General features: G+C 48.1%; 1 protein-coding gene across 8 annotated transcripts in view; it reads left to right on the top strand.

Annotated features, from left to right (window-relative positions):
- MAP3K4 (mitogen-activated protein kinase kinase kinase 4) overlaps window positions 1–20,271 on the top strand; it is a 112,254-nt gene extending 91,983 nt beyond the window's left edge. For 2 of the 8 annotated variants that reach the window (XM_019412723.2, XM_019412722.2), the window contains exons 16-27: window positions 1,372–1,468; window positions 2,264–2,401; window positions 5,536–5,636; window positions 6,247–6,327; window positions 9,224–9,415; window positions 10,425–10,495; window positions 11,479–11,595; window positions 12,480–12,639; window positions 14,829–14,951; window positions 15,825–15,931; window positions 17,831–18,010; window positions 19,734–20,271. In XM_019412723.2, the coding sequence (XP_019268268.2) occupies window positions 1,372–1,468; window positions 2,264–2,401; window positions 5,536–5,636; window positions 6,247–6,327; window positions 9,224–9,415; window positions 10,425–10,495; window positions 11,479–11,595; window positions 12,480–12,639; window positions 14,829–14,951; window positions 15,825–15,931; window positions 17,831–18,010; window positions 19,734–19,754 (1,388 nt within the window). In that variant the 3' untranslated portion in view covers window positions 19,755–20,271. Of the gene's footprint in view, window positions 1–1,371; window positions 1,469–2,263; window positions 2,402–5,535; window positions 5,637–6,246; window positions 6,328–9,223; window positions 9,416–10,424; window positions 10,496–11,478; window positions 11,597–11,687; window positions 11,780–12,479; window positions 12,640–14,828; window positions 14,952–15,824; window positions 15,932–17,830; window positions 18,011–19,733 lie in introns of those variants that run through there. The other 6 variants (XM_019412725.2, XM_019412724.2, XM_019412726.2 and 3 more) reach the window with 5 other exon arrangements.
- Window positions 20,272–23,598: the final 3,327 nt, after the last annotated feature.

The raw sequence follows: 23,598 nt of genomic DNA, 5'->3' as shown, positions 1-23,598 counted from the left end.
CCTTAGGGACATTTGTTTTGTTCGTTTTTTCCCTGAAAAACATCTCTCTAGTAAACATTGCCAGTGAAATTAGAGCATCTATTTTCCTTTTATTGGCTGTTCGGATTTTCTTTTCAATAAAATACCAGTTTCTCAGCAGTTGGTTGTATATACTCTTAAATGTTCTGTTTTGTGATGAGGAACATAAGACTTGGGGACATGTGTTTTAGCAGCAGGTATTTCTTTTATACCTTTATGGGGAAAGTGTGTAGCAGATTCTGACTCAGAAGTTCCCAGTACGTTTGCCGAATTAAAGATACCACCAATTAAAGACATCACCATCCTCTCCAAGGCATTTTTATTGTTTTGTTTCTTTTTATCTTTGTTACAATTGGAGTTTTTTTATTTACTACTGTAATTGTTGAGATAATGAGCCAGAGGCACAAATTGCTTGACTTTTTTCTTAACAATTGCTTGATTTTTATTTTGCAAGTTTTCCCTTCAGATCTCTCCATTTGGGGGACTTCTGCTGTCTTTCCTGTGTAATGTTACTGAAAAGAAACCAAAACCATGAAGAAGGAAGTGTTTCCACTTAGGACAAAGCATATATGGAGTGAATAAAACACGTGGAGTAAAATTATTCACATAAAAAGAAAATAGGACATTTACAAAATTAAGGAGAGTTAAAACGGAGTCAGAAGTAAGGGGACAACATGTCAGGGTGAAATAGACAATTTAATACGTGTGCAACACTAGCTCTGTCTAGTTACGGGGAAAGGACAGTTATCAGCGTTTTTGTAATCATGAGGTAAGGTTATCCCTTTAAATTTTTATTGTAAATTTTATCCAGTTTTTGCCAGAATATTTAAACAAAGAAGAGAAGAAAATGGGTTCTGAACAAAAGAATAACCTGTTTAAACTGTGCCTGGTCCTCCTCATTCTAGATTTAAAAGAATTAAATAAAACTCCACGTACTCAGGAAAATGACAGCGACCCTCCCTGACTCAGAGCCTGTTGAGGCGTCAGCATGGACCAGAATCTTTCAAAAAGTGTAGCCAGCAGAAAGAGCCCTTTCTCACTGGAGCTGCCACGGTGCGGTCTCTAACACGGGCCACGTTGTTTGTTCTGCATCCGTTGTGTACTTTTTTTCCGGGATGTTAAGAAATGTTTTCAACGGCTAAAAGTTTGTGTGATGTAACTTTTACTAACTTTTAAAAAGCGATGTTTTCCCCAATATGAGCATAGGTATAGTACGATTTTCTTACTCATGTAATGGATTTATTTTGGTCACCAGCAAAATTAAGGCCCATCCCGTTTCTGCTAAGTTGTCTGGTTCGGCATCTTCTGTCCACCCCTTTAACACTTTGCATTTGTCTCCGTTGTCACTGGCAGCCATCCATCGGAACAGTCCCCGTCCCGTGAAGGTGCCGCGATGCCACAGTGACCCTCCTAACCCACATCTGATTATCCCGACTCCAGAGGGATTCAGGTATTTGGTGCTCAGCTAGTCATTTGCTTTATGACTCCTCCTCTGACGTGCATGCTCACTCTCTGGGCTCCTGGGTGCTTGCTCTGTAACTAAGTATCCCTTCCGTGTCCTCCTTCAGCCTTTTTTAAAAGCTCTTTGTTGCCTTATCTTGAAATACACCACAGTGCCTTAGCTGCAAGAGAAAAAAAGACATGCAAGTTTACAAGACTTGTTCCTTTCAAGATAACTTAGTGTCTCTGCTTATTTATAACTTCAGGCTGCTAAATGCTGACCGGCTTTGGAATAATTCTTTTTCTTTTCTTTGAAAATGACCTTAGGAAATCAAATGTGAGTGTGCATAGCATAATAAACATTTGAAAAACCATCCTAAACGTCAGTTTAGAAGTGGTGAAACAATTGGAATGATCTTTTCAGTCTTGACTATTATGCGTGTTATGTAACCTCAAAGCAACTTAAATACTACCGTGAGTTCTGGAACTCTCGTACCAAGTCTTTCCCTCGAATGTGGTGGCATTTCTGCATCTTGAGGGAGTGAGCATTTTCTCTCCCCGTAGGATCACTTTTTAAAAGTTAACTTTATTTGACAGTATTTGCTAGGAGAAGACCACAATTACTTTTCAAAATAATGAGTTTTTTTCTTCTTCATACTTAGACCTGAATCTCAAAGAAAACTTTGCATTTTATATTTTTAAATATTTTTCCCTTCCTCACCCTATTTTATTTCTAACTGAAAACGATTCAAGAGTCCGTTCCCTTTCCTCACCTGTGTTCCTGAAGCTTCTCTTCTCGTGCCAGCACCCGGAGCGTGCCTTCAGACGCGCGGAGCCACGGCGGCCCTGCTGCTGCCGTCACTGTGGCCGCCGCCGGCCGGCCCGGTCCCTCCGGCAGCGACGCTGTGCCGCCCAAACCCATCAGCGGTGCCCATGACACCAGGTAGTCCCCCTGCACCGGCTCCACGTCCCCTGGGTCCCCCTCCTGTGCACGTCCGCAGTGGCCTGGGCTTTGGGATTCGCCCGTGGGGTGTCCCGACTCAAAGGCTCTCGCGCCCAGCAGCACGAGGAGACAGTGTGCCTGATCGGTATTTCTTTGGAGCTAAACATTAACCAAAATGACCAGTAACAAGTCCTCTGAGAGAGTATCGGACGAGAGAACCTAGTTCCCACCGAAGGGGACAGGAGAATCTGGGCAAGTAGCGCCTTTCCTGAGGGGTCCCGCCCCGTACTGGTTCAGAGATGGCATCTAGTTAATACCCTCCGGTGGGGATTTGTTTTTGAGGAGGGTCACTTTCCTAACCCGCTTTCCTCATTTATATAATCATTGACTAGAAGTAGGGTATAAGAGTGGACAAGTGAGTTCGTGAGGTTGGTATCTTCTACGGAGAAAAGTGTCCTTTCTGGAGAGAGCGGTCAGACCGCTGGCGAGCTCCTGAAAACGGAGGTCTCCTGCACGAAGTCTCTGCACCCGTTCTAGTCGTTCTGACAGAGGATTTCAGCCAAGTCTCCTACACTTAGTGGAGAAAAGCCATTCAGTCACTCTTCATGACACCCCTCCGTCTGGCAGAGGGGACACACCGTCTCTGTGCTCGTCTTCGGATACACGTGGTGACAGAGTCAAACTCCAGGGGTTGAGGGTAATCCAATCAAAACAGACAAAACCGTAAAGAAACTCGGTGCTCGTAAGAGATACGAGGAGGTCATTGGCAGAAAGATGACGTACAGTTTTAGAACCTAAGACACACCAACTTGTTTTTAGACGTACTTTATAGAAGTCTAAAGTTTCTGCGGTTCCATTGTTCTCCTTCATTAAAATAACAGATCACCTAAAAAATTCCACATACTTTACAGCTTAAGCTGTCAACTAAAACAATTAACAGTTAACCCTAAGCGGACTCCCCTTCACCTTCTTCACTTATGTTTAGAGCGTTGCAGGGCAGACCTTTACAGATCCTGTTCTTGAAGCAATGCTTCTTATACAAGTGTCACACGGGGTTAATGGAAGCGACTTGCCCCCCAGTGCAGACTCCAGAACACTCCACCAGGGCGGCGGTGCTGGCTCCCGCGCCTGCCGCGTCCGCGTCCTCACAACATTCCTGCAGAACTGCAGAGGGGAGGGGGGAGGAGCGCCCCAGTTCTCGAGGGTCATGAAGTCTGGCCGAAGGCATCTGTGAGTGCCAGTGGTACGCTGAGCGGATGTTACTAGTCTGAAGGCCAAGTACGTGTGGTTGGCCTTCCTGTGCGTTGTCTTAGGCTTTTTCAGCATGTTACGAGCAGCGTCTCGTAAGTATTCTTCATCTTCCCGATGATGCTTCTGGACACGCAGGGATTTCCCTGCCGTCACAGTGTGCCGTCTCGAGGCCACTGTTTCCGGAGGATGAGGCTGTCGCGACTCTCTGGCGGCGTACGTGTGACCGTGGGCAGAGGGCAGCGAGGCCCTCCTGCGTCCCGGACCTGCGCCTGCCCAGTTCGGCTGACGGGAACTTGCGGGGCGGACCCCGGGGTGGCCGGCTGCTGCGCAGCCTCAGTGTGTACAGCCCTCGGTTGGCGAGTGCGCTGTGGGGAACTCTCGCGAGGCTGGAACTTCCGGGGCCGCAGGACCGCCCCAGCCTCACGGCGTGCAGGCCCCCCCCCCCCCCCCCCCCTCCCTGCGCATCTCAGAGACTTTCTGGGTTCCTGCCCCGGGAGTTGTCACTGTGCCCCAGGGCATCCCGGAAATGTTTTGATTTGGTTGGGTTTGACTTAGGGAACAGGCTGGGCTTCACTTACCTGACGTTGTTGATAAAACTTTCGTGCGCTGTTCTCCTTGGAACTGGCTCGTAGCGGTCTGCGAGACCGATAGTTAATTTTTCACGGCTTTGCCAAGCCGGCCGTCCCGCCGCTGAAACTGGGAGTCACAGCGGGTAGTGAGACGTTCACCGGCACGCTACCTCATTTAATTAAGGATATTTTTTTGCCTTTTGCCCTAGCAAAGATCTCTGAGGGTGTGGAATCGGCTGATCTCATATCTGGGAAATCAGGAACAGAGGCGTGTTGAGTGACGTGTCCTTGGTTTAGGAGTCGTGTGTTTCTTTACTTCAGCATCAGTGCTGTTCCCAGGAGATGGTGTCAGGACTCTCTGATGAGCTGCATGGCACAGAGGATGCCCCCTACTCTTCAGACTTACAAGTGTTACACTGGATTTGAGAGTTTAGGGAAATAAAAAAGCATTGCCTACGGCGTCATTTGTGAACATGTGTTCAGTAGACCATGTCGCCTTAAATCCATTCAGCATATCATGAAAAAGAGCATAAATGCTACCATACTTCATAATATCATTCGTGTACAAAATACTAAACTTGTTAATAAACTAATGCCATATTTAGTGTGGATTGTTTGAATAACAGTTTTAGCACTGCCCTTATTTAATTCTGGGCTTTACTCTTTTTGGATTCATTCTGGATTTCTAAACACACTTCACTTTACTCTGGAGAAGCAGCAAATTAACCTCGTTCTTTCCGTGCTAAGCTTCCTGCTGTCCTGCACCTTTGCTTGGCTACTGCTTAAAAAGTCACTAGGTGTTTCCTTCCATTTTCTTATTAGGAGGTTTGAAATCTTTGAATCATGTAATAATTTTACATTTTAAATGGAATTAAGCCCATAAATATATAGTATGATCATAATTTTAAATATTAGCCAGTTTGACTAATAATTTTATCCATCTTGGGCTGAAATGATGGAGTTTTCTACCCAAGTCAATAGCAGTTCAATAAATACTGTTTTGGTTTTATTTTTGCTGTTTTTAACTTAAAACAGCATAACACAGTCAGGTTCTCATGTGTCAGCAGTGGAGGATAAAAATCCGACTGACTTCCCAGCTCCAGGAAGGGTTTCTCAGTAGCAGCACTGTTGTTCCGGGTGCAAAATTCGTTATCTGGGGCCGTCCTTTGCATTATCCTCTACTCGCTAGATGCCAGTGTCCCCAGCGGGAGAAATTACCCCTAGTTGAGAATCACCGCTCTAGGAGAATCTCACGGAGCTTTCACTTGCGGTTCCATTGAATTGACAGCTGAATTTTTAAAAATACCAAAACAGGGGTTCCAGCGTCCCTGAGAACGACCGGCTGGCCTCCATAGCTGCGGAGTTACAGTTTCGGTCCTTGAGCCGCCACTCAAGCCCCACCGAGGAGCGCGATGGTGAGTGTGAGGCCTTGGCTGTGACCCCGACCGGCTGAATCCTCTGCCTCACTTCACCGGCTTCCACTGTTGATGCCTTAGAAAGAAGTGAAGAGTAAGACAGAGGCGGCAGCACTCGCAGACATTTGATGCTCAGCATGCTGGCTTTTTAACATAGATGCCTTTTTTAGCTTTTTTAGCTGTATCAGAGATCATGATCTCTGATACTTTAATTGCCAAGCACTCTCATCCGCTTAAAAAAAACAAACTGACACTGTGTGTGTTAATGGTATGCTGAGGTTTTATTACCAGGCAGGGCCTCTTGAGGTGTCGGGGGAGGGGGGTGTCCCTAAACAATCTAACGTCTGCTCAGTATTGCGTTGTCTGTTACTTATGGAAAGTTCGCGTAGTTAAAGTCATGTAACACCACGGGCAGCTTCTTCGTTTGGTACACTTTTCTAGAGTTGATTATAGAGACAGCTTCTCATACTCACCTCAACTAGAAATTACCAGAAAGGACGGGTTGATGGTAACTAATCATTGCCACTCACCACTTCAGTCCTGCTCTCAATTACATCAGCTGCGTCTGTGTCGTAAATCTTAACTTGTGTGAAAAACATACTTCCTGCAGAACCAGCATATCCAAAAGGTGATTCAAGTGGGTCAGCTCGAAGAAGTTGGGAACTTCGGACACTTATCAGCCAGACTAAAGGTAAGAGAGAGAATGTTGAACTTAAAACGTTTAAGCATCGAGTGAATAGTTTCAGCTAAAACATGCGTTAGCTTTTGAATTACTAGACCTTCTAAATTAATATTTAGTGATTTCTTTTAGACCTGTGACATCACTTTCTTGTGTGTAGCATGTTTGTATACATTTCCTATTTCTTCTAATAAATTATAAGCTCCTTTGGATCCGGAACGTGTTCTATGCATCTTTGTATTCTTTAAGCATACATGTGATGGTTAATTCTATGTGTCACCTTGAGTGGGCCCTTGGCATAATTCTTTGTAGGTGATAGGAATATAATTAACATTTGTGAAATGAGTAACTGTTCCTATCTTATGTTAAGCGATAAAGTTTCTGAGAAGCCAGATAGTTTGGTGAACGTGATAACTGACAGAGCTAGGACCACCGTGCGTACAGTGCTGTCTCCGAGTCCAGTACTCTTACCTCTCAGCGCCCCGTGGAAGTATGTCGCCCACCAAAGCCGAGGATAGTTGGGGCCGGGGGCGGGGGGGATTCATGGAGGAGTGAGGCTTGAGCTGGCTTTTAAAGAAAAAACAGGTTTGCATCAAGCCAGGGGGCAAAGTACAGAATAAAAAACACACCTGGAGGCCCAGTGTCTAAAGAATATAGCAGCTGTATGGGGCAGTGTAGCCGGAAATGGAAATGATCTTGAAGGTGCTGGGGGAAGTCAGACCATGGTCGGTCTTCAATGACGGATTAAGGCCTTACCCAGGGACGGCGGGCAGCCCTTGCAGCCTCCTGAGCTGCTGGTGTGTTTGGCGAGTGGGAAGGAGGAGTGAGGAAGACACCGGCGTGGAGCGAGCTGCTGGCCTGGAGTGGGGAGGAAATGGGGAGATGGTCACACATCAGGCTAAGGTGGGATTTTAAAAAAAGGAAATGACCCTGATGCAGTCTTGGCCAGGCCTGGGGCAGGTGCGGTGCGTTTGGAGGGTTTGGAGCAGGGGATCCACAGGCTTGAGCCTGGGAGACAGGCAAGAGGGTGTCTCCACTGGCTCTCACATAATCACTAGTTCCCACGCTTACCGGGTCTTTGTGACGATTTTCAAAACAAATACTTTGTGGTCAAGAGAACTTGGGAACTGTTGGGAGACTTACAGTTCACATTCACAGAGATGGAGAAATCTTGAGAAGTTTTTACTGTAAAAAAAAAGAAAAAAAAACCCTTTCCCAGAAATATTTGACCGTGGAGTCCATGGCCTCGTAGCTGTGAAGTCTCGTTCAGAGCCCAGTAGACTTGATGTGTCATTTACTGAGGTAGAGGAAACAGCGATTCATGTTTTGAAGAAACGGTTGTAGTGAGAAACTACAGTTAGAACATGATGCACCTTTGGGAATTTCTCTTCTCGGCGTTAACCTCAGAGCCATCCTGGTCCTCTCTTTGCTGGCCAGAAATTCAGGCTCTTACATAGCTAGGATATGGTATGAGGGCTGCTGTAATGGGTACGTGAATGAAGCAGTGCTTTTCACATTGGGGGTTGTGACACATCGGTTAGGAGGGTCGGAAAGTCAGCATTTAAAAAATCAGGATGTCTCCTAATAGTCACGCATACCTATTTACATTTCTTAAGGCAAGAAGGATACAGCATGTACTTGTGAGCCGTGTTTATCTTATGTATAACATAATATTATCCTTTTCCCAGTTTTCTCTATCTCTGTAGGAAATAAAATCACTCCAATTACAATTGTAATTAATATGGATAATCAAGATTATATAGAACCAATGCTACTAAAGAAATACAATGTAAAAAAAATTTAAAAAATAGGATGGAGTCTGTTTCACTGTTTTATGAAACTGTTGTTCAGATACCTGTGTGTGTAAAAGTTACTTCTCAGTGTCCTTCATAATCAAATAAGTTGGAGAACTAGAGATATAGAGACAGATGAAAAAATAAGGAATAGGAACAATAGTAGCTGAATCTTCCTGAGTATTGCTGTGTCTCAGGCACAAGGCTTAGCGCTTTACATGTGTGATTTCATTAAATACTCACAATAGCTCTGTACTCAAGATATTTTACTCCCATTTCACAGATTAGGAATTGGATATATAAAGACGTCAGTTAACTTGCCCATTGTCAGACATGTGGAATATGGCGAGGCTGGGGCTTTATCCCAGGCATTCTGGTTCCAGAACCTTTGCTCTGGACTTTTTCTAGAGAAGGGATGACTGACTTCCCTTCTCATCAGAGATGCTTGCTAGAAAGGTGTGGTACTTCAGCGGAGCTGTGAGGGGTGAGGTTACTCCCTAGGCACTGTGGCGGGAAAAAGGCATTTCGGGCAGGCAGGAAAGTGGGAACATAGGCTTGGGAGTGGGGAACGGCTTGCCGTGTTCTAGGAGTGTGTTCAGTTTGGCTTGTCTGGGACCTGTGGTAGGAGAATAGAAGGAGACTACTTGTAAAAGTGAACTGGGAAAGGTAAACTGGGTCCAAATTCCACACGGCCTCGAATCCTGTGGGAAAGACTTGGATTTTTGGTAAACAGGTTGTTGAGAACCATGAAATAAATTTAAGTAGGAAAGGAACATGATCAAACTTTACGTGCTAGTTAGACAGATCTGGCCAACAAGAGTGGATTGGAGACAGGAGAGGCTGGAGGCAGGTGGGAGGTTGCTAAGCCACAGCCTGGGGGGAGGAAGGCACCCGCTGTGCCTGACTAGCCTGTGTTTTATGTATGTACCTGTGCACGGGGGGGAGGGGGGGGGGGCGGGGGGGGGGCGGTGCCGGGAGCCCTTGGACACACCTGCTCCTTTGTGCCTTGCCGTGCGGCAGTGGTCACGTGCAGTGCTCTGTTTCTGTGATTATTTGCCGGACGTCGACTCACCGCTAGTGACTGGGGACTCCTGCGTTTGTGATTCTCTCTGCAGACACTGCTTCCAAACAAGGACCCATAGAGGCTATCCAGAAGTCGGTCCGATTGTTCGAAGAAAAGAGGTATCGAGAAATGAGGAGAAAGAATATCATTGGTCAAGTTTGTGATACCCCTAAATCTTATGATAATGTTATGCACGTAGGCTTGAGGAAGGTGACCTTCAAGTGGCAAAGAGGAAACAAAATTGGTAAGGAAACTGAGGAACGTGACACAAAGGTCGCCTCTCTTAGAAATGGCAATAATTGCACGTCTTTAGGTTCAAGCCGTTTCTCTTATAGACGTGGCAGATCTTTTGCAGAGGGTTCTGGTTTTTTGTTTGTGCAAATGTCATATATCTGTAAAATGTGTTCTAAGAGCAATATGAGAGGAGATTTTGGATTTTTAAGTGGCTCATTAAACCGACTGGTTTTGCTTGATAACTCCAGAAGTTGCCAGTTAGCCATTTGTTCCAGTTGATATTCTTACGATCGTGTTCCCTCAAGAACATTACCGAAGAGAGACTGGATGCAAATAGAGACAGTCTTTCCTAAAACGTTGCCTATTAATTCATTTCCAGGTGAAATAACTCATGGGAGACTGTGTGACGGAAGGAGCCTGATGATGTCTCAGATCCTTCCCTCTTTTAAATGCATCGATCTATGGAGTGTTTAGGTCTGATGAGGCAAACGCAGTTGTAATATAGGACTCTGGGAGCCTCCGGGACCCTGAAGTTTCCGTAGAGCTATCCATAGGCGCAGGAAACACTGGAAACAATGAAGTGCTATAGAAATGTTATCAATTACTGTCACCAGTCTTAGCCATATATGCCCTTAGTTTAATGTCCCCAAAGATACGTTGGTGCAGTATCCACTCCTGCACACAGGCTCACTCCTGGCTACTCCCCGTGCCCCACCCTGACCCTGACCTCCTGAAGGGTCATAAGGGCTCAGAGTGTGCACCTTCATACCTCTTCCGGGGTTTGCCAAAGTCACTTCTACTCTTTATAGGTATTTACAGGTAAGGCACAGCGAAGAGATGGCTTTCGGTTATTGGGGGACGTTCAGAAACGTTTTGGGTCTTGCGATAGTAGACTCTAGGTAAGCATAACTGTAGGTGTCTGAATATAGATCCAGAATTCAAAAGAGTATTGTTCATCTGAGTGACTTAAAATGACTTAGCTTTGGTGACTGAGAGCAGTGTGTTTGTTCTGTTCACAGGGGAGGGGCAGTACGGGAAGGTCTACACCTGCATCAGCGTCGACACTGGCGAATTGATGGCTATGAAGGAGGTGAGTGGTCTGGCCTTCCCGGAGGCCCTTCTGTTTGGAGGCTCTCTGTGAGACAGAGATTTGGTAAAGCAGCTCGTTTGTGAGGCCTTCTTAGCGCACAGAGCCAACTCGGGTGCCTCCGTGTTGCGTCGTCTGGGCAGATACACCGAGACGGCAGAGTAACGGGGTGTCCGACTCCGGTGCGGATCCCGGTGAGGCTGCTGAGACCGGTGCACACGTGGTTCTGCCCCCACGCAGGGATGCTCGGGGCCGTACCGGGGAGGCAGGCAGAGTTAGCCGAAGACCCAGAGCACGGTGACAACGGTAGCGTCTTGGCGGGGAGTCAGGGGAGGAGCCATCTGCAATCGGCTTCAGAAATAGCTGCAGCTAGGATGGGGGGGAGCCGGGAAAAGCCGAGGAGGCCCGTCAGGGAAACGGATACCGTTGTCGCTCGTGGGGAGACGCTTCGGGACTCCGAAGGGCAGAGGAGCCCTTCGAGTGGAGGATGAGTGTGGGGCTGCCACGGCCGTTCGTGTGGGCGCAGCAGCCCCCCGCGCAGTCCCCGGGCCTCCCTTTCGCAGCTCCCGGGGCATTTCGTGTCTTCCCCGCGTGGCTCTTCCCCGCCCTGCTCCTTCAACCTCATTGTCACTTGGCCGGAAGCTTCCCGAGGGCAGAATCCTCTCTCATCTCTGCCTTCCCAGAACCTAGACAGCTGTGATCGCCTACTGACCGTCTAGTGGTTTTGTGAGTTCGGTCCGCACTTCGGAGTGTGATCCCGTGAGCAGGTTGCTCGCTCATCAGTATCGTAAAGCAGGCGCATTTTATTCGCGTGGCCCGACAAAGGAAAGAAAGACCCAAAATCGAGTCACAAAGACAATGACCGTAGTCCCGTGGGTCTGGGTGGTACAAACGTCAGGAGACGGCCTCCCGGCCCCCGCGTTCAAAAGGTGTCTTGTCCTGGTTTGTGGCAGGACTGACGCTAATCGACGGTTTTCTTTTCACAGATTCGATTTCAACCTAACGACCATAAAACTATCAAGGAAACTGCAGACGAGTTGAAAATCTTTGAGGGCATCAAACACCCCAATCTGGTTCGGTATTTTGGTGTGGAGCTGCATAGAGTAAGCCAACTTTGGTCACACGGTTTTGTGTGAGGAATCAGTTAAGGGCGCAGGTGGAGTCCTGTTCTACATCACAGGTCTTCTCATTTCAGAGCACAGTAACTTTGCCTAATTATCAGGAAATCTCCATGAGTTACATCATTTCTGCCTTCTCTCTGAAACTAGAGGAGTTCTTCCTAAAATGTAAGTTGTAGACTGTAGTCGTTAACCCGACATTATAAAGCACTGAAACCCATCCTGCCAGTCAGAAGATTCTTCCAACGTGCCCCTTACACAGCGCGTTACTTTTTCCCCCCAGTTCTCACTGAACCGCTGTTGTGTGCGCTATCGAGTAACGCTGATTTTCCTTTTACACGTGTGTAAGGGCCCATTGTGAAACGAGAACGTTACAGCCTCAGATTCGTTTCCCCCCTTGTGTTTAGAAGTAAACACTTGGAGGGAAAGAGGATAACTTGGAGCGTCCCGGTGGAGTCTGAACTTCCGGGGGAAGTTGAACGGTGATTTTTAATGTTTTCCCAAACAGATTCGTGTCTGAAAAGGATGTGTTTCAGTACTTAATAATACATTCGTAGGGACAGCCCTGTTGGTCCCTGTCTGAGATTATATAGCAGACTTCGTTTCAGAGGTTTATGGACACTTATCACCTGCGATTTGGAGAAGACGTTCTTGTCCCAACCAGCTGTATAATTCCAGACAGAGGAGGCAGGCAGACACCTGTGTGCAGGAGCGAGAAATGGCTGCTACAAGACAGATTCAGTGTCGAGGAGGACAGGTGTAGCCTACCGTTAGAAAGAAGATTCCTTTGGGGTGTGACCTGTGACGTTTTCCAGATTCTTCGCTTAGCGTACGTGTGAACACGCGGCTGCGTCTTCTTCCACCCGCAGGAAGAAATGTACATCTTCATGGAGTACTGTGACGAGGGGACGTTAGAAGAGGTGTCGAGGCTGGGACTTCAGGAGCACGTCATCAGGCTGTATTCAAAGCAGATCACCGTTGCCATCAACGTCCTCCACGAGCACGGCATAGTTCACCGAGACATTAAAGGTAACCCCCTGGGACGCCTGGAGGGCTCAGTCGGTTCAGCGTCTGCCTCTTGATTTCGGCTCAGGTCACGATCTCACGGTTCGTGGGTTCCGCGCGGAGCCCGCTTGGGATTCTCTCTCTCTGCCCTCTCCGACATGCGGGTGCTTGCGCACGCTCTCTCGCTCGCTCGCTGTCGCTCTCGCTCTCCCTCTTGCTCTCAAACTAAACATTAAAACGAAGGTGATCCCATACTCACCTGGCTGCCGGAGACCAGACTCCTCGGTGCCCCGCACCAGAACGTGGCTGCTGCCAAGACACTCGTTCCCACTCCCACACGTCACTTCTCCACAAAGAAGTACCCTTACTGGCAATATGCTTCCACAAAGAGCCCAGTATCGAGAGGCCACGTAGAACACTTGTCTCCACCCACGAGCCGATAAGTCTGCTCTTTCCGGGTCACACTCTTTTCAGTGAGGTCTGTTTTCCAAGAGTAAAATTTGCGGGGCACCCGCAGGGCTCGGTCAGTGAAATGTCTGACTCTTGACTTTGGCTCGGGTCACGATCTCAGGGTTCATGGTTTCCAGCCCCACATCAGCCTCTGCACTGACCGCGAGGAGCCTGTTGGAGATTCTCGCACTCTCCCTCTCTCCCTGCTCTTTCCCTGCCTGTGCTCTCTCTCTTTTTCTTTCGAAATAAATAAACTTTCAAAAAAAAAATGAAATTTGCTATTTTTATAGGCTGATTTAGCCCAGCTTGTGTATTTACTAGACGTTCACTGCCGGAGCTCTTTTCCCCGTGTCCGGACTCTTTGGTATTTCCATGTGGACCTCGTGAATGTGTGAAGTGACAGTGAGTCTGAGATGGAAGCCGTGTCCTGGGCGAGAGCGTTTATTGACGCCAGCCTCCTCCAGTATAGAGTTCTGCCAATGACTGACTTGGTCACGCTGCTTGATTTGAAGCGCTTTTGTTTTCTGGCGTGAGGGGAATGGTCCTGCTGGTCTCAGAACTGTCCCTCTGGCGTTTGCCCCTGGCCTTTGTATTTGGGAGTCTTCGAGGTAATTCAAGTGACGAATTACTGGCCTCCCATGGGTCCTCGAGTAAAGGACTCCACTCTGTCACACAGCCTGAGGCCAGCCTAAACACGTTCACTCTAGAATTGGCTGACTTCCAGCCGGGCCCTAGACCCGGGGCGGGGATGGATTACACCAGAACCTGCTTTGGTCTGGGTGTAAGAGTTGTCCACCCTCTCTGCAGTGGCTTGCCCTGAATCCCCAGCGTCCCCCAGTCTCGTTGCCTCCCCACCTGCCCGTCTGCCGACACCGCTGCCGGGGTCATTCTGAGCACCTGCTTAATTGGTTCTTTGTCAGGCCACGGCATTGCCTGTTTGCAGTTGTTCTGTCTCTGACCCCTGTCACAAAATGGTACCTTCCTGTCGTCGGCACAGTCAGGGTCCTTGAATCAATCCATTCACTTGTGTCCTTGTGACATTTGTTATAATTCAGCACCGCCAGTGTGCACATGTGGGCCAGCTCCAGAGTCGTGAAGTTAGCGCTGTCGAGTCCGCTGTGGGGACAGCGTACCCTGGGAGCACTGGGGCGCTGAGGACTCCCTGTTAGATGTCAGCTCATCGTGTGGCTGCTTATCTAACGCGAGTGGCTCCATCATGCTTTTTGAGGAAGGTGCCACAGGACGCACGGTGCCGGAGAGATTGTGGAGCCTCGAGCTGCCCGGAGCCGGGAGCGTAAGCCCGGACTCCAGCTGGGGTACGCGAGGCACGTAGCTTGTAGAGACAGAAGCAGGCGGCAGAGCGTTCTCTTCAGGGAGAGGGTGACGTCCACCCAGGGCGGCCTCGGTCGGCCTACGGGGCAGCGGTGCGTGTGCCGGGCCTTCCGTCCGCGCCCACTGTTTTCAGGGACTGACAGCACAAGCATTTGCACCATATACACAGCTCCTTTTTGTCTCTGGGTTTTTAGTGTCAGAGTTTGTGCGTGTATTTCACTTCAGAACCTATCGGTCAAAGCTGTTTGTACGGATATTAAAATTGCTTTGTATTAACATTTGCGAATAAGGCTTAAGAGTCTTTCTGTGATTATCTTTGTAAGTGGAGTTTTATGAAGCTTTGCGTAATTCAGTTTGTGAAGCAAGTCCCTGGGAGTTCTGGTTGCCGTGCAAGCTTAAATGCACCTGCGTGCCCTTCTTCTTCCGGTTAGGGGCCAACATCTTCCTCACCTCGTCTGGACTCATCAAGCTCGGGGATTTCGGATGCTCCGTAAAGCTTAAAAACAACGCACAGACCATGCCGGGCGAAGTGAATAGCACCCTGGGGACCGCAGGTAGGGACTGGCCCGATCGGGCTTTGCGAAGGCGACCCATTACAGTGCGCTTGCCGTCTGGGCTTTCCATCACCCCTGTTGTCAGCTCGACCCGGGAACAGGGAGGAGGGTTTCTAAACACCTTTTCCCCCAGAGTGAGAGGCAGGAGGAAAGTTCTCCTTCTCTTCCCCGGAACACTATCGTTTGTTGTTCATATGGGGGATGTTTAAACGATTCCAGCCCAAACTCAGCCGTATGTATATTAAACACGATGGTATGGGCTGGTTTGTTTTTTTCTTTTCGAACATAACCTCTTGATTGTCCAGCACCTGTGACCGTTTCATGTCTGTCTAAAGCAGACAGGCAGTTTGGAGAATTATCGGCCCTTCTAAAGGAAAAGGAGTGGGTAGGCACACCCAAGAGTAAGTGAATGTCTTCACACACGGGGACGTGCTACCCACACAGCCACGCCCACACCTGGCCTGCTCCTCACCACGGTCCACTCTTTTGTCCCCTTTAAGAGGGACGTGCAGAAAGGGTAATTAATTTGTTTCGACTGTTCAGTGGCATAAAGCTTTTCATCCTCTTTTGTAGTGCAGGTTTCACATTTTTAATGTGAATACAGTTTATCTGAAGATTTGTCATTCAAAAATCGTCCTTTAGATAGTAATTCAGCCTCTTAAAATGTTCACTCAGAAAACTGATTCGAGATGTCTGTTGCTTTTGATATTTCCTATTACATAACTCAGAGAAAGATCTCCCTGCCTGCCCCCAGCAAATTAGTTGTGTCTTTTATGTGGAATATTAGACAATATTAATTCCATGGTTGGCTTGATTACCGTGTGCTACTGTGTTTATAACCTATTCCTATCCCCGTATCTGTGACTTTTAAAGCATACATGGCTCCAGAAGTCATCACTCGCGCAAAAGGAGAAGGCCACGGGCGTGCCGCTGACATCTGGAGTCTGGGGTGCGTCGTCATAGAGATGGTGACTGGCAAGGTAAGCGGGGGGCACACCTGGGGGCAAACCCCCGGGGGGCTCTGTACCCTGATAAGACTGGACGTGTGCTTGTATCATTTATTATCAATACCACGGACATATCTGCTAACTAGAGGCCATGACTAAAGATTAAAAAATGTGACCTGTCAGGGCACCTGGGTAGCTCGGTCGGTTAAGTGTCCGACTTCGGCTCAGGTAATGATCCCGTGGTTCATGGGTTCGAGCCCCGCATCGGGCCCTGTGCTGACAGCTCAGAGCCTGGAGCCTGCTTCAGATTCTGTGTCTCCTTCTCTCTCTACCCCTCCCCCACTTGTGCTCTGTCTCTCTCTCAAAAATAAACATTTAAAAAAAAATAAAAAAATAAAAAATGTGACCTGTCAAAAGATACAGTACTGTGAAGACGAGTGACAGACTAGGAACCAGATATTTATAAGATTTATAACTTCGAGCACTCTTACGAGGGAATAAAAAAAGTATGAAGCTGGAGTTAAAACACTGAGAAGCGAGGAGCTACAGAAAGAAACAGGAAGCCAGAAACTTAGGTCCGCTCAACAACTGGCATGTGAGGGCAACTTTATTCATAACTTGCCAGACTTGGAAGCAGCAACCAGGGTGTCTTTCAGTAAGTGAGTGGATGAGCAAACTGGAAATGCGGACAACGGAATATTAGGCAGCAACGAAAAGAGATGAGCTGTCAGAAGACGACCTGGAGGAACCGTGAAAAGCATGCGACCACGTGACAGAAGCTGATCTGAAAACACCACATATGTATAGTGTGATTCCAGCACGTGACATTCCAGGAGAGGCAAAACCGTGGAGGCAGTAGAAGGATCAGTTGTTGCCAAGGGCTGTGGGAAAGGGAAGGAAGGGGGAATAGATCGAGCACAAGGATTTTTAGGGCAATGAGGCTGTTCTGTAGGACCGAGTATCTGCAAAGTCTAAAAACTTATCTTTTGGGGGGCGCCTGGGTGGCTCAGTTGGTTAAGCATCTGACTTCGGCTCAGGTCACGATCTCACAGTACGTGAGTTGAGCCCCGCGTCGGGCTCTGTGCTGACAGCTCGGAGCCGAGTCCACTTTGGATCCTCTGTCCTCCTCTCTCTGCGCCTCCCCCGCCTCACATATTCTCTCACTGTCTTTCAAAGATAAATGAGCACTAAAAAAAGTTAAAAAGTTTATTAAAAAAATTCATTTTTTGACGAAAATACTACTAAACGAGGCAAATGTATAAAGGTACCATTGTGTGTGTGTGTGTGTGTGTGTGTGTGTGCGCGTGTGTGTGCGCGTGCGCACGTGCAGCAGCATCATTTTTGTAAAGCAGAAGATGGTACAAACCTCTCGTGTTATTAGTAGGAAACTGTATTATACCTTGCGGCCTCTGAATGAAATAGCATTTTATTGTTATGTTTTATGATATATAAAATAACCAGAGCTTCGCACTAATAGAATTTCATGTTCACTATTCAATAAGGTAGTGTAGTAATTCCCTATAACTGTTGAGTTTTATATGTTTTCTTGACATATTTACATCATTTTATGTGTTACATTTTTTATCGTATGATGTGGCTTCTAGGTAATGCTGGGCTAACAGAACACCCACACGGGGTCGGCAGCCTACGCTGACCACCTGGTTTTGTAAATAAGGTTTTATTGGCATTCAGTCACACCCATTCATTTATACACCTTCCGTGGCTGCTGTCACACCACAGTGGGAGAACTGAGGAGTTGTGGTAGAGGTCACGTGGTCCGCAAGCCTAAAATATTTACCGTTTGGCTCTGTAGCTAAAAGTTCGCCGGCCTCTGGCATGTATTAATATTGAGGTGCCTGAAAAGACTTGAAAGTTTCATTTTTTTTTTTTTAAGGCCATGTAGTATTAAAACCTGTTTTTTCCCTCTTTTAGAGGCCTTGGCATGAATATGAACACAACTTCCAGATTATGTATAAAGTGGGCATGGGGCACAAGCCACCGATCCCTGAAAGACTAAGCCCAGAAGGAAAGGACTTCCTGTCTCACTGCCTTGAAAGTGAGCCCCGGATGAGGTGGACGGCCAGCCAGCTCCTCGACCACGCCTTCGTCAAGGTTGGGCAGATCGCTGAACAGTGTTTTTCATGTTTCAGTGTTTGAGTTCTGCTTATGTCTGGCACTGAAGGAATTTGGGAACTTAGATATAAAATCCCTATATCTGGAATGGAAAGGAGGTCAACGTATTATGCCAAGGGGTTTTGTATGTTATTTTGGGGGGATAAGTGTTCATTGGGGTCCTCTGCTTGATCCATCCGGGTGTGTTTGCAGTGCACTTGAGGCTGTTAAGTGGAATTTTTAATGGAACTGGCCGGACGACCCTGTTTCTACTCTGGAGAGTGAGTAGGCTGCTTGAGTACAGGGTTAGTAATGACTAAATTCTAGGAGGTAGAGATGGAGTTAGTAATGACTACATTCCAGGAGAGTAGAGACGGGGTTAGTAATGACTGAGTTCTACTAGGAGAGTAGGAATGGGGTTAGTAATGACTATGACTAAATTCTAGGAGAGTAGAGACAGGGTTAGTAATGACTCAAATCTAGGAGAGTAGAGATGGGGTTAGTAATGACTGAGTTCTACTAGGAGAGAGTAGAGGCAGGGTTAGTAATGACTAAATTCTGGGAGAGTAGAGACGGAGTTAGTAATGACTGAGCAGTCCGTATGTTCAGAGCTGTGATAATGGTACGCGTGCTATGTTGTGGGGTCACTGAGAAGAGCAGTTTAATCCAGCTAGGTAATCTCAGGTATTGCTTCTTCTGGAATGAGATGCCTGAGCTGTGTGGGAGGGTTTGGAGGGGTCAGGCAGGGAGGGAGGGGTATGGCAGGGTGAAGAGGGTAAAACAGTCAAGGAACTGTGTGTGTAGATGGATCCTAGGATGTGGAAACTGGTAAAAGGTAAGGCTGGAAAAGTAAGCAGGCGCCACGTGAAGGAATTTCAGTTTTATTATAAGCATAATATTAAATAGTGCTTTAGAATGATCCTTCTGGCAACAGAATAGTGAGGAAGTTGCTGATACCGCTAATAGGCTGGGCATGGGGGGTCAGGGGCGAATTATCAGCAATATTTAGGGGTTAAAATGGCCACCACCAAGTAGCTGATGAGCTGAGAAAGGCGAGTGAGGGTGGGGTCCAGGACGGCTCCCAGGCCCCGGCTTGGGTCACCAGGTTAGAGACCCCGTTGGCCAAGAGGGGTACAGAGGCAGCTGGCGGGGTGCTGAGTCATGGAGGTGGCGGTTCTGTCTGTGGCAGATCACGGTCGAGGCGCGTTTGGAACGTCTGCTCAGAGACTTCAGATGGGCACGTAGGTGTTGCGGGCCCGCGCCCGGGAGAGAGTGGGGCCCAGATGCAGACCCGGGAGACAGAACGTTGCTCGGAGAGTATTTCAGGGAGAAGTGGGGTGCCCGTGAAACCCTGGGGAAAACAACACTGGAAGGGCCTTGCAGGGGAGCCCCCGATAGAGGAAAGGACGATGCGGAAGAGAGGAGTGACCACGTTCATGGGTGGGTGGAATTAGGGAACAGACAGCTGGATTTGCTCTGTAGATATTAAGGATCTGTGATTAAAAAGACACTAATTTCTTTGTTATAAAGCATACAGACAGACTCTTACCGCTTTCAGTGGTCAGGCGACAGAGCAGTGACTTAGCTCTGACCTTACTCGCCGCACCAGCCGAGCCTCCCCCCGCCGGCTCAGCGCTGGGAACGTGGAGGCGGCGGCAGTGACTCACCGTGAGTTGTGCAGGGACCGTGAATCGTGTTCAGCTCTCTCCTGCCTCCCTCACAGGTTTGCACAGATGAAGAATGAAGCCAGTCGGTCTGTGGCCTGGTGGTGTGTGTGCTCGGAGAATTCTCTCAATCACTACTGTATGTAATATTTACATAGAGACTGTGCCGAGAAGCAGTGTAAGCCTTTTTAACCTTCCAAGACTGAAGACTGCACAGGCGACAAGCGTCACTTGTCCTGCTGCTCCTGTCTGTTCGATGCGGCGCGGGGCCCTTCCGCGTGACGGTGTCCACGAGGTAAAGAAGCTGCATGTTAAGTGCCATTACTACTGTACACGGACCATCGCCTCTGTCACCTGTTTCTCGTGTGACTGAGGACCGTGACGTCAGTGTAGTATTTTTGACCTTCCCAGGTTCAAAAGCAGTTGTAGTGTTATCGGTGTCCTGGGCCTTGTTGTTAAACTTCTTGTTTGTCGAGTGCACTGACTGTGAAACCTTACCCTTTTGTCGTTGGCAAGCCACGGGCTTGTTACGCAAAGGCTGATTGATGAAATTTCAGAAAAAGGTTCTTTTTTCAATAAATGGTTTATTTTAGGAAAGTTCAGTTATACTGTCTCTTAATGGTTATCAGCTTCAGGGCCTAGACGTTACCTGAGACAGAGGTCTGTTGCTCTCACTCGTGTGTTCCCGTACCAAAGGGGTGCAGTCAGATGCACTAGAGACCGGCGCCGTCCTTCAGGACCTAGGACCTCCTGGGTTTTCGTGAAGAGTGAAGCAGACAAAGGAAACACCACTCAGGATGCAAGAGGGCCCCTTTAAATTCTCCTACGTCACCCGGGCAGTGTGGGAGGGTGAAAGGATAAGCCTCGTTACCGCATGCTGGATGGAGGCCATCGATGTGTACCCCAGGATGGAGAGGTGACAGGTGAGTGGTAGGCACCGCCGAATGAGCTCTTGAGGAGAAAGCATCTTTGTCAGAAGGTGACCTTCCAGCAGTTCTCTAAACTAGCCCAAAGTATATGTCATTGATGGTGTTCTTTGTTTCTTTTTTGCGATTAAGTTTTTAAAAGATTGAGCTTAAAGCTTCCTGAGATCTTTTCGGAAGCTGACACCGAACGGCTGACTCTGGGAGACTCATTTCTCCGGCACGTTGTGCGTTCACCTTCCCTCCTGGGCGGTAGTCCCCTTCGAGAGATGAATGGCCAGAGAACGCTGGCATCACAGCAGGATTATACAGACACTTAGATTTTTTAAAAACATTTCAGCTCTTTCAAACAGCTCTTTGAGGTAGAATTCACCTGATCTTGGACGGATACCGTTAGGTGACTCTCCGTAATCAGTTGTACGTTTGTACAGCCGGCCGTCTTCACAGTCCGTGTCAGAACACCCCTCCACGGAGAAGCCTCATATCCGCTTGGATCCCCCTTCCCTAGCCGTAGGTGACCACTCAGCCACCTCTTCTGATAGCTCGCCCTTTCCGGGCACGCCGTTCAGACGAATTTGACTGTACGTGGTCTTTTGCGTCCGGCCTCCTTCACTGAGCTTGGTACTTCTGAGGCTTATCCGGGCCCTTGCACGCCCCGGGACTTTCTTCCTCTGCGGTGCCGAGCGCTCCAGTGGGTGCAGACGCTGCACACGCGACTTCTTCACCGACGAGCTCCACGCTTTGCTTATCGGGGGCAGCGCTGCTCTGAACGTTCACTCGCACGTGTTCGCGTGGACAGACGTTTTCATCTCTCTCGGCAGTGGGACTTCTGGGCCACGTGGCGAATCCACGCTCAGTATTTTAAGAACGTGCCAAACTGTTCCCACAGTGGCCACACGTCCTGCGCTCCCACCGGCCACGTGCGAGGGTTCTGGCTCCTCCATAACCTCCACGGGACTTGTCGTTCTGATGGCGTCCACTCTGTGGGAAACGCTGGCTCACTGGGGGCTTGGTCCGCATTTCACTGAGGAGGGTGAACATTTTTTCTCCTGCGTGTTGGCCATTTGTATCTTCTTTGGTGACATGTCTGTTCAGGTCCTTTGCCCATCTTTTAATTGGGGTATTTGTTGTCGTCTGATTGAATCGTGAGAGGTTTTTATATATTTTGGATACAAGCCCTTTACCAGGGATATGATTTATAGTCGCTTTTTTCTCCCCGTCTGTCTTTTCTCTTAATGGTGTCTTTTGAAATCTGGCTCATTAACTTGTTCTTTATTGCATGCTCTCTTGATATCCTAAGAAATCATTACCGGGCCCAAGGTCATGAAGATTTACACTTAGGTTTTCTTCAAAGACTTTTCATAGTTTCTGCTCTTATGTTTAGGCTCGCCGTCAGTTTGTAGGTAATTGTCATGTGTGACGTCGGTAGGGTTCACCGTGCACTTCAAGTGACTCGTTCCCTAACTTCCACTGTGGACGAGACAGAGAAGTGGAGGAGGAGCTGCCCCACCCACCGCCACCCCTGTCCTGGAGCCTCGGCCTTTCTGCCTCAGATGCGCACCGCTCGTTCTAGGCGCTGCCCCGTGTGGGCAGGGGGTGGGGTCCTGTGGTTTTGCGATGTTATTTTGCATAAACTTTAGAAGTCTGAGCCACCCTGCACAGGTTGATCACCTTTGTTAATTCTCTCCACTGCTCTCCTTCCTCATCGTTTGCAAACATCCAGATGGAAATGGCTCTGGGCTGCACTGGTAACTCCTGATTTCCTAAAGTGCTTGGGAGGGATCCCGCTAGAGACTACAGAGCAAGAAAAAGTGCGATTTGTGTGGTGTAATGCGGTTTTGAAGTCCAAAGGGATTGTTATTCCAGAATCCTAACTTTGTATTCATGCTGCTTACCTCCTTAAATTTCAACAGAACAGAGATGCCAGAAATGTCAAAAATACCCAGTTTCTCCAACATGCAAAACAAGACTTTCCTTTCATATGAAAACAAAATGTTAAAGGTAAAAATTGTACGAGTCTTATTCAGTGGGAAGCTTTACTAACATGGCCGTAGGAGTATTTTCTAGATACTGAAAAGATCTAAGTAGGTACTTGATAAGTGCTTGTCAGACCATTCAGAACCTTAATATTGAAGCAGAACGAGGCTGCAGGGGCTGAGGAATGCCTCGTTTCGAGCTGCTTATCCTTCACTGGAGAAAGCTTTGCTTTTTTTCACCACCAACTCTGCTTCAACATACCGTGTATAACGTCCTGGATTTTATTTTGGCCCGTTTGCATTTAAGAAAGGTTCTTACTTTTACTTCAGGAAAGGGAATCAAAAGAAGACCATGGAAGGTCACTTACTAAAGCGTCTGAGTCAGCGCCCCCTTCATCTCACCAGCCTTCCCTGAGTGCCCGGTGCCCCGGCCCTGCCCTGGAGGGCTGATGCTCTCAGGAGACATGCGCTAACCATTTAGGTCAAGTTTCCCTACTCTGTTTCTGACACCTTAGCAGTTGGTGACAGGTGCTGGGAATGGTACAGGATGTCATGGGTCTAGAGAAACCTGAGTACGTGAGTCCCCTACCCTCCTCTCAAGTTGTAGGGCGGTGCTTGGCGGCACCGTTGCCTTAGGACTGAAAGCCTGGAAGCCTCTGGAGTGGTTGGTTTTCGTTTACCCTTGTGGAAACTCTGGAAATACTCAAAACAAGCCAGGGGTGCGGGAGCGCGTTGCAGATTGTGGTGTGCGTTCTTTCGTGGCTGACGCGTCAGGCTCCTGTGCCGCTCGGGGCGCTCCGTGCGGAGGGAGCCTCACACGGGCCCCTTGGTGGGGGGGGGAGGGAGGGGAGGGGGGCTGGCCTTGAGAAGGGACTTGCCCTTCCGTCTGGCATGTCGATCAAGGAAGCGAGCTTCATTCAATCCTGGCAAAAAATTAAAAAATGGTTTTAAAAATGGTTTTTAATTAAATCTCTAGGGATACTTTTAGGAAATCATCCTCCTCCGATGCAACCAATTCTTTATCT

Source organism: Panthera pardus, unplaced genomic scaffold, assembly GCF_024362965.1.
Source record: "Panthera pardus isolate Hobbes unplaced genomic scaffold, ASM2436296v1 HiC_scaffold_17, whole genome shotgun sequence".
Taxonomy (NCBI): domain Eukaryota; kingdom Metazoa; phylum Chordata; class Mammalia; order Carnivora; family Felidae; genus Panthera; species Panthera pardus.
Note: the sequence above shows the minus strand (reverse complement) of the source record. Positions and strands in the feature narration are given on the sequence as shown.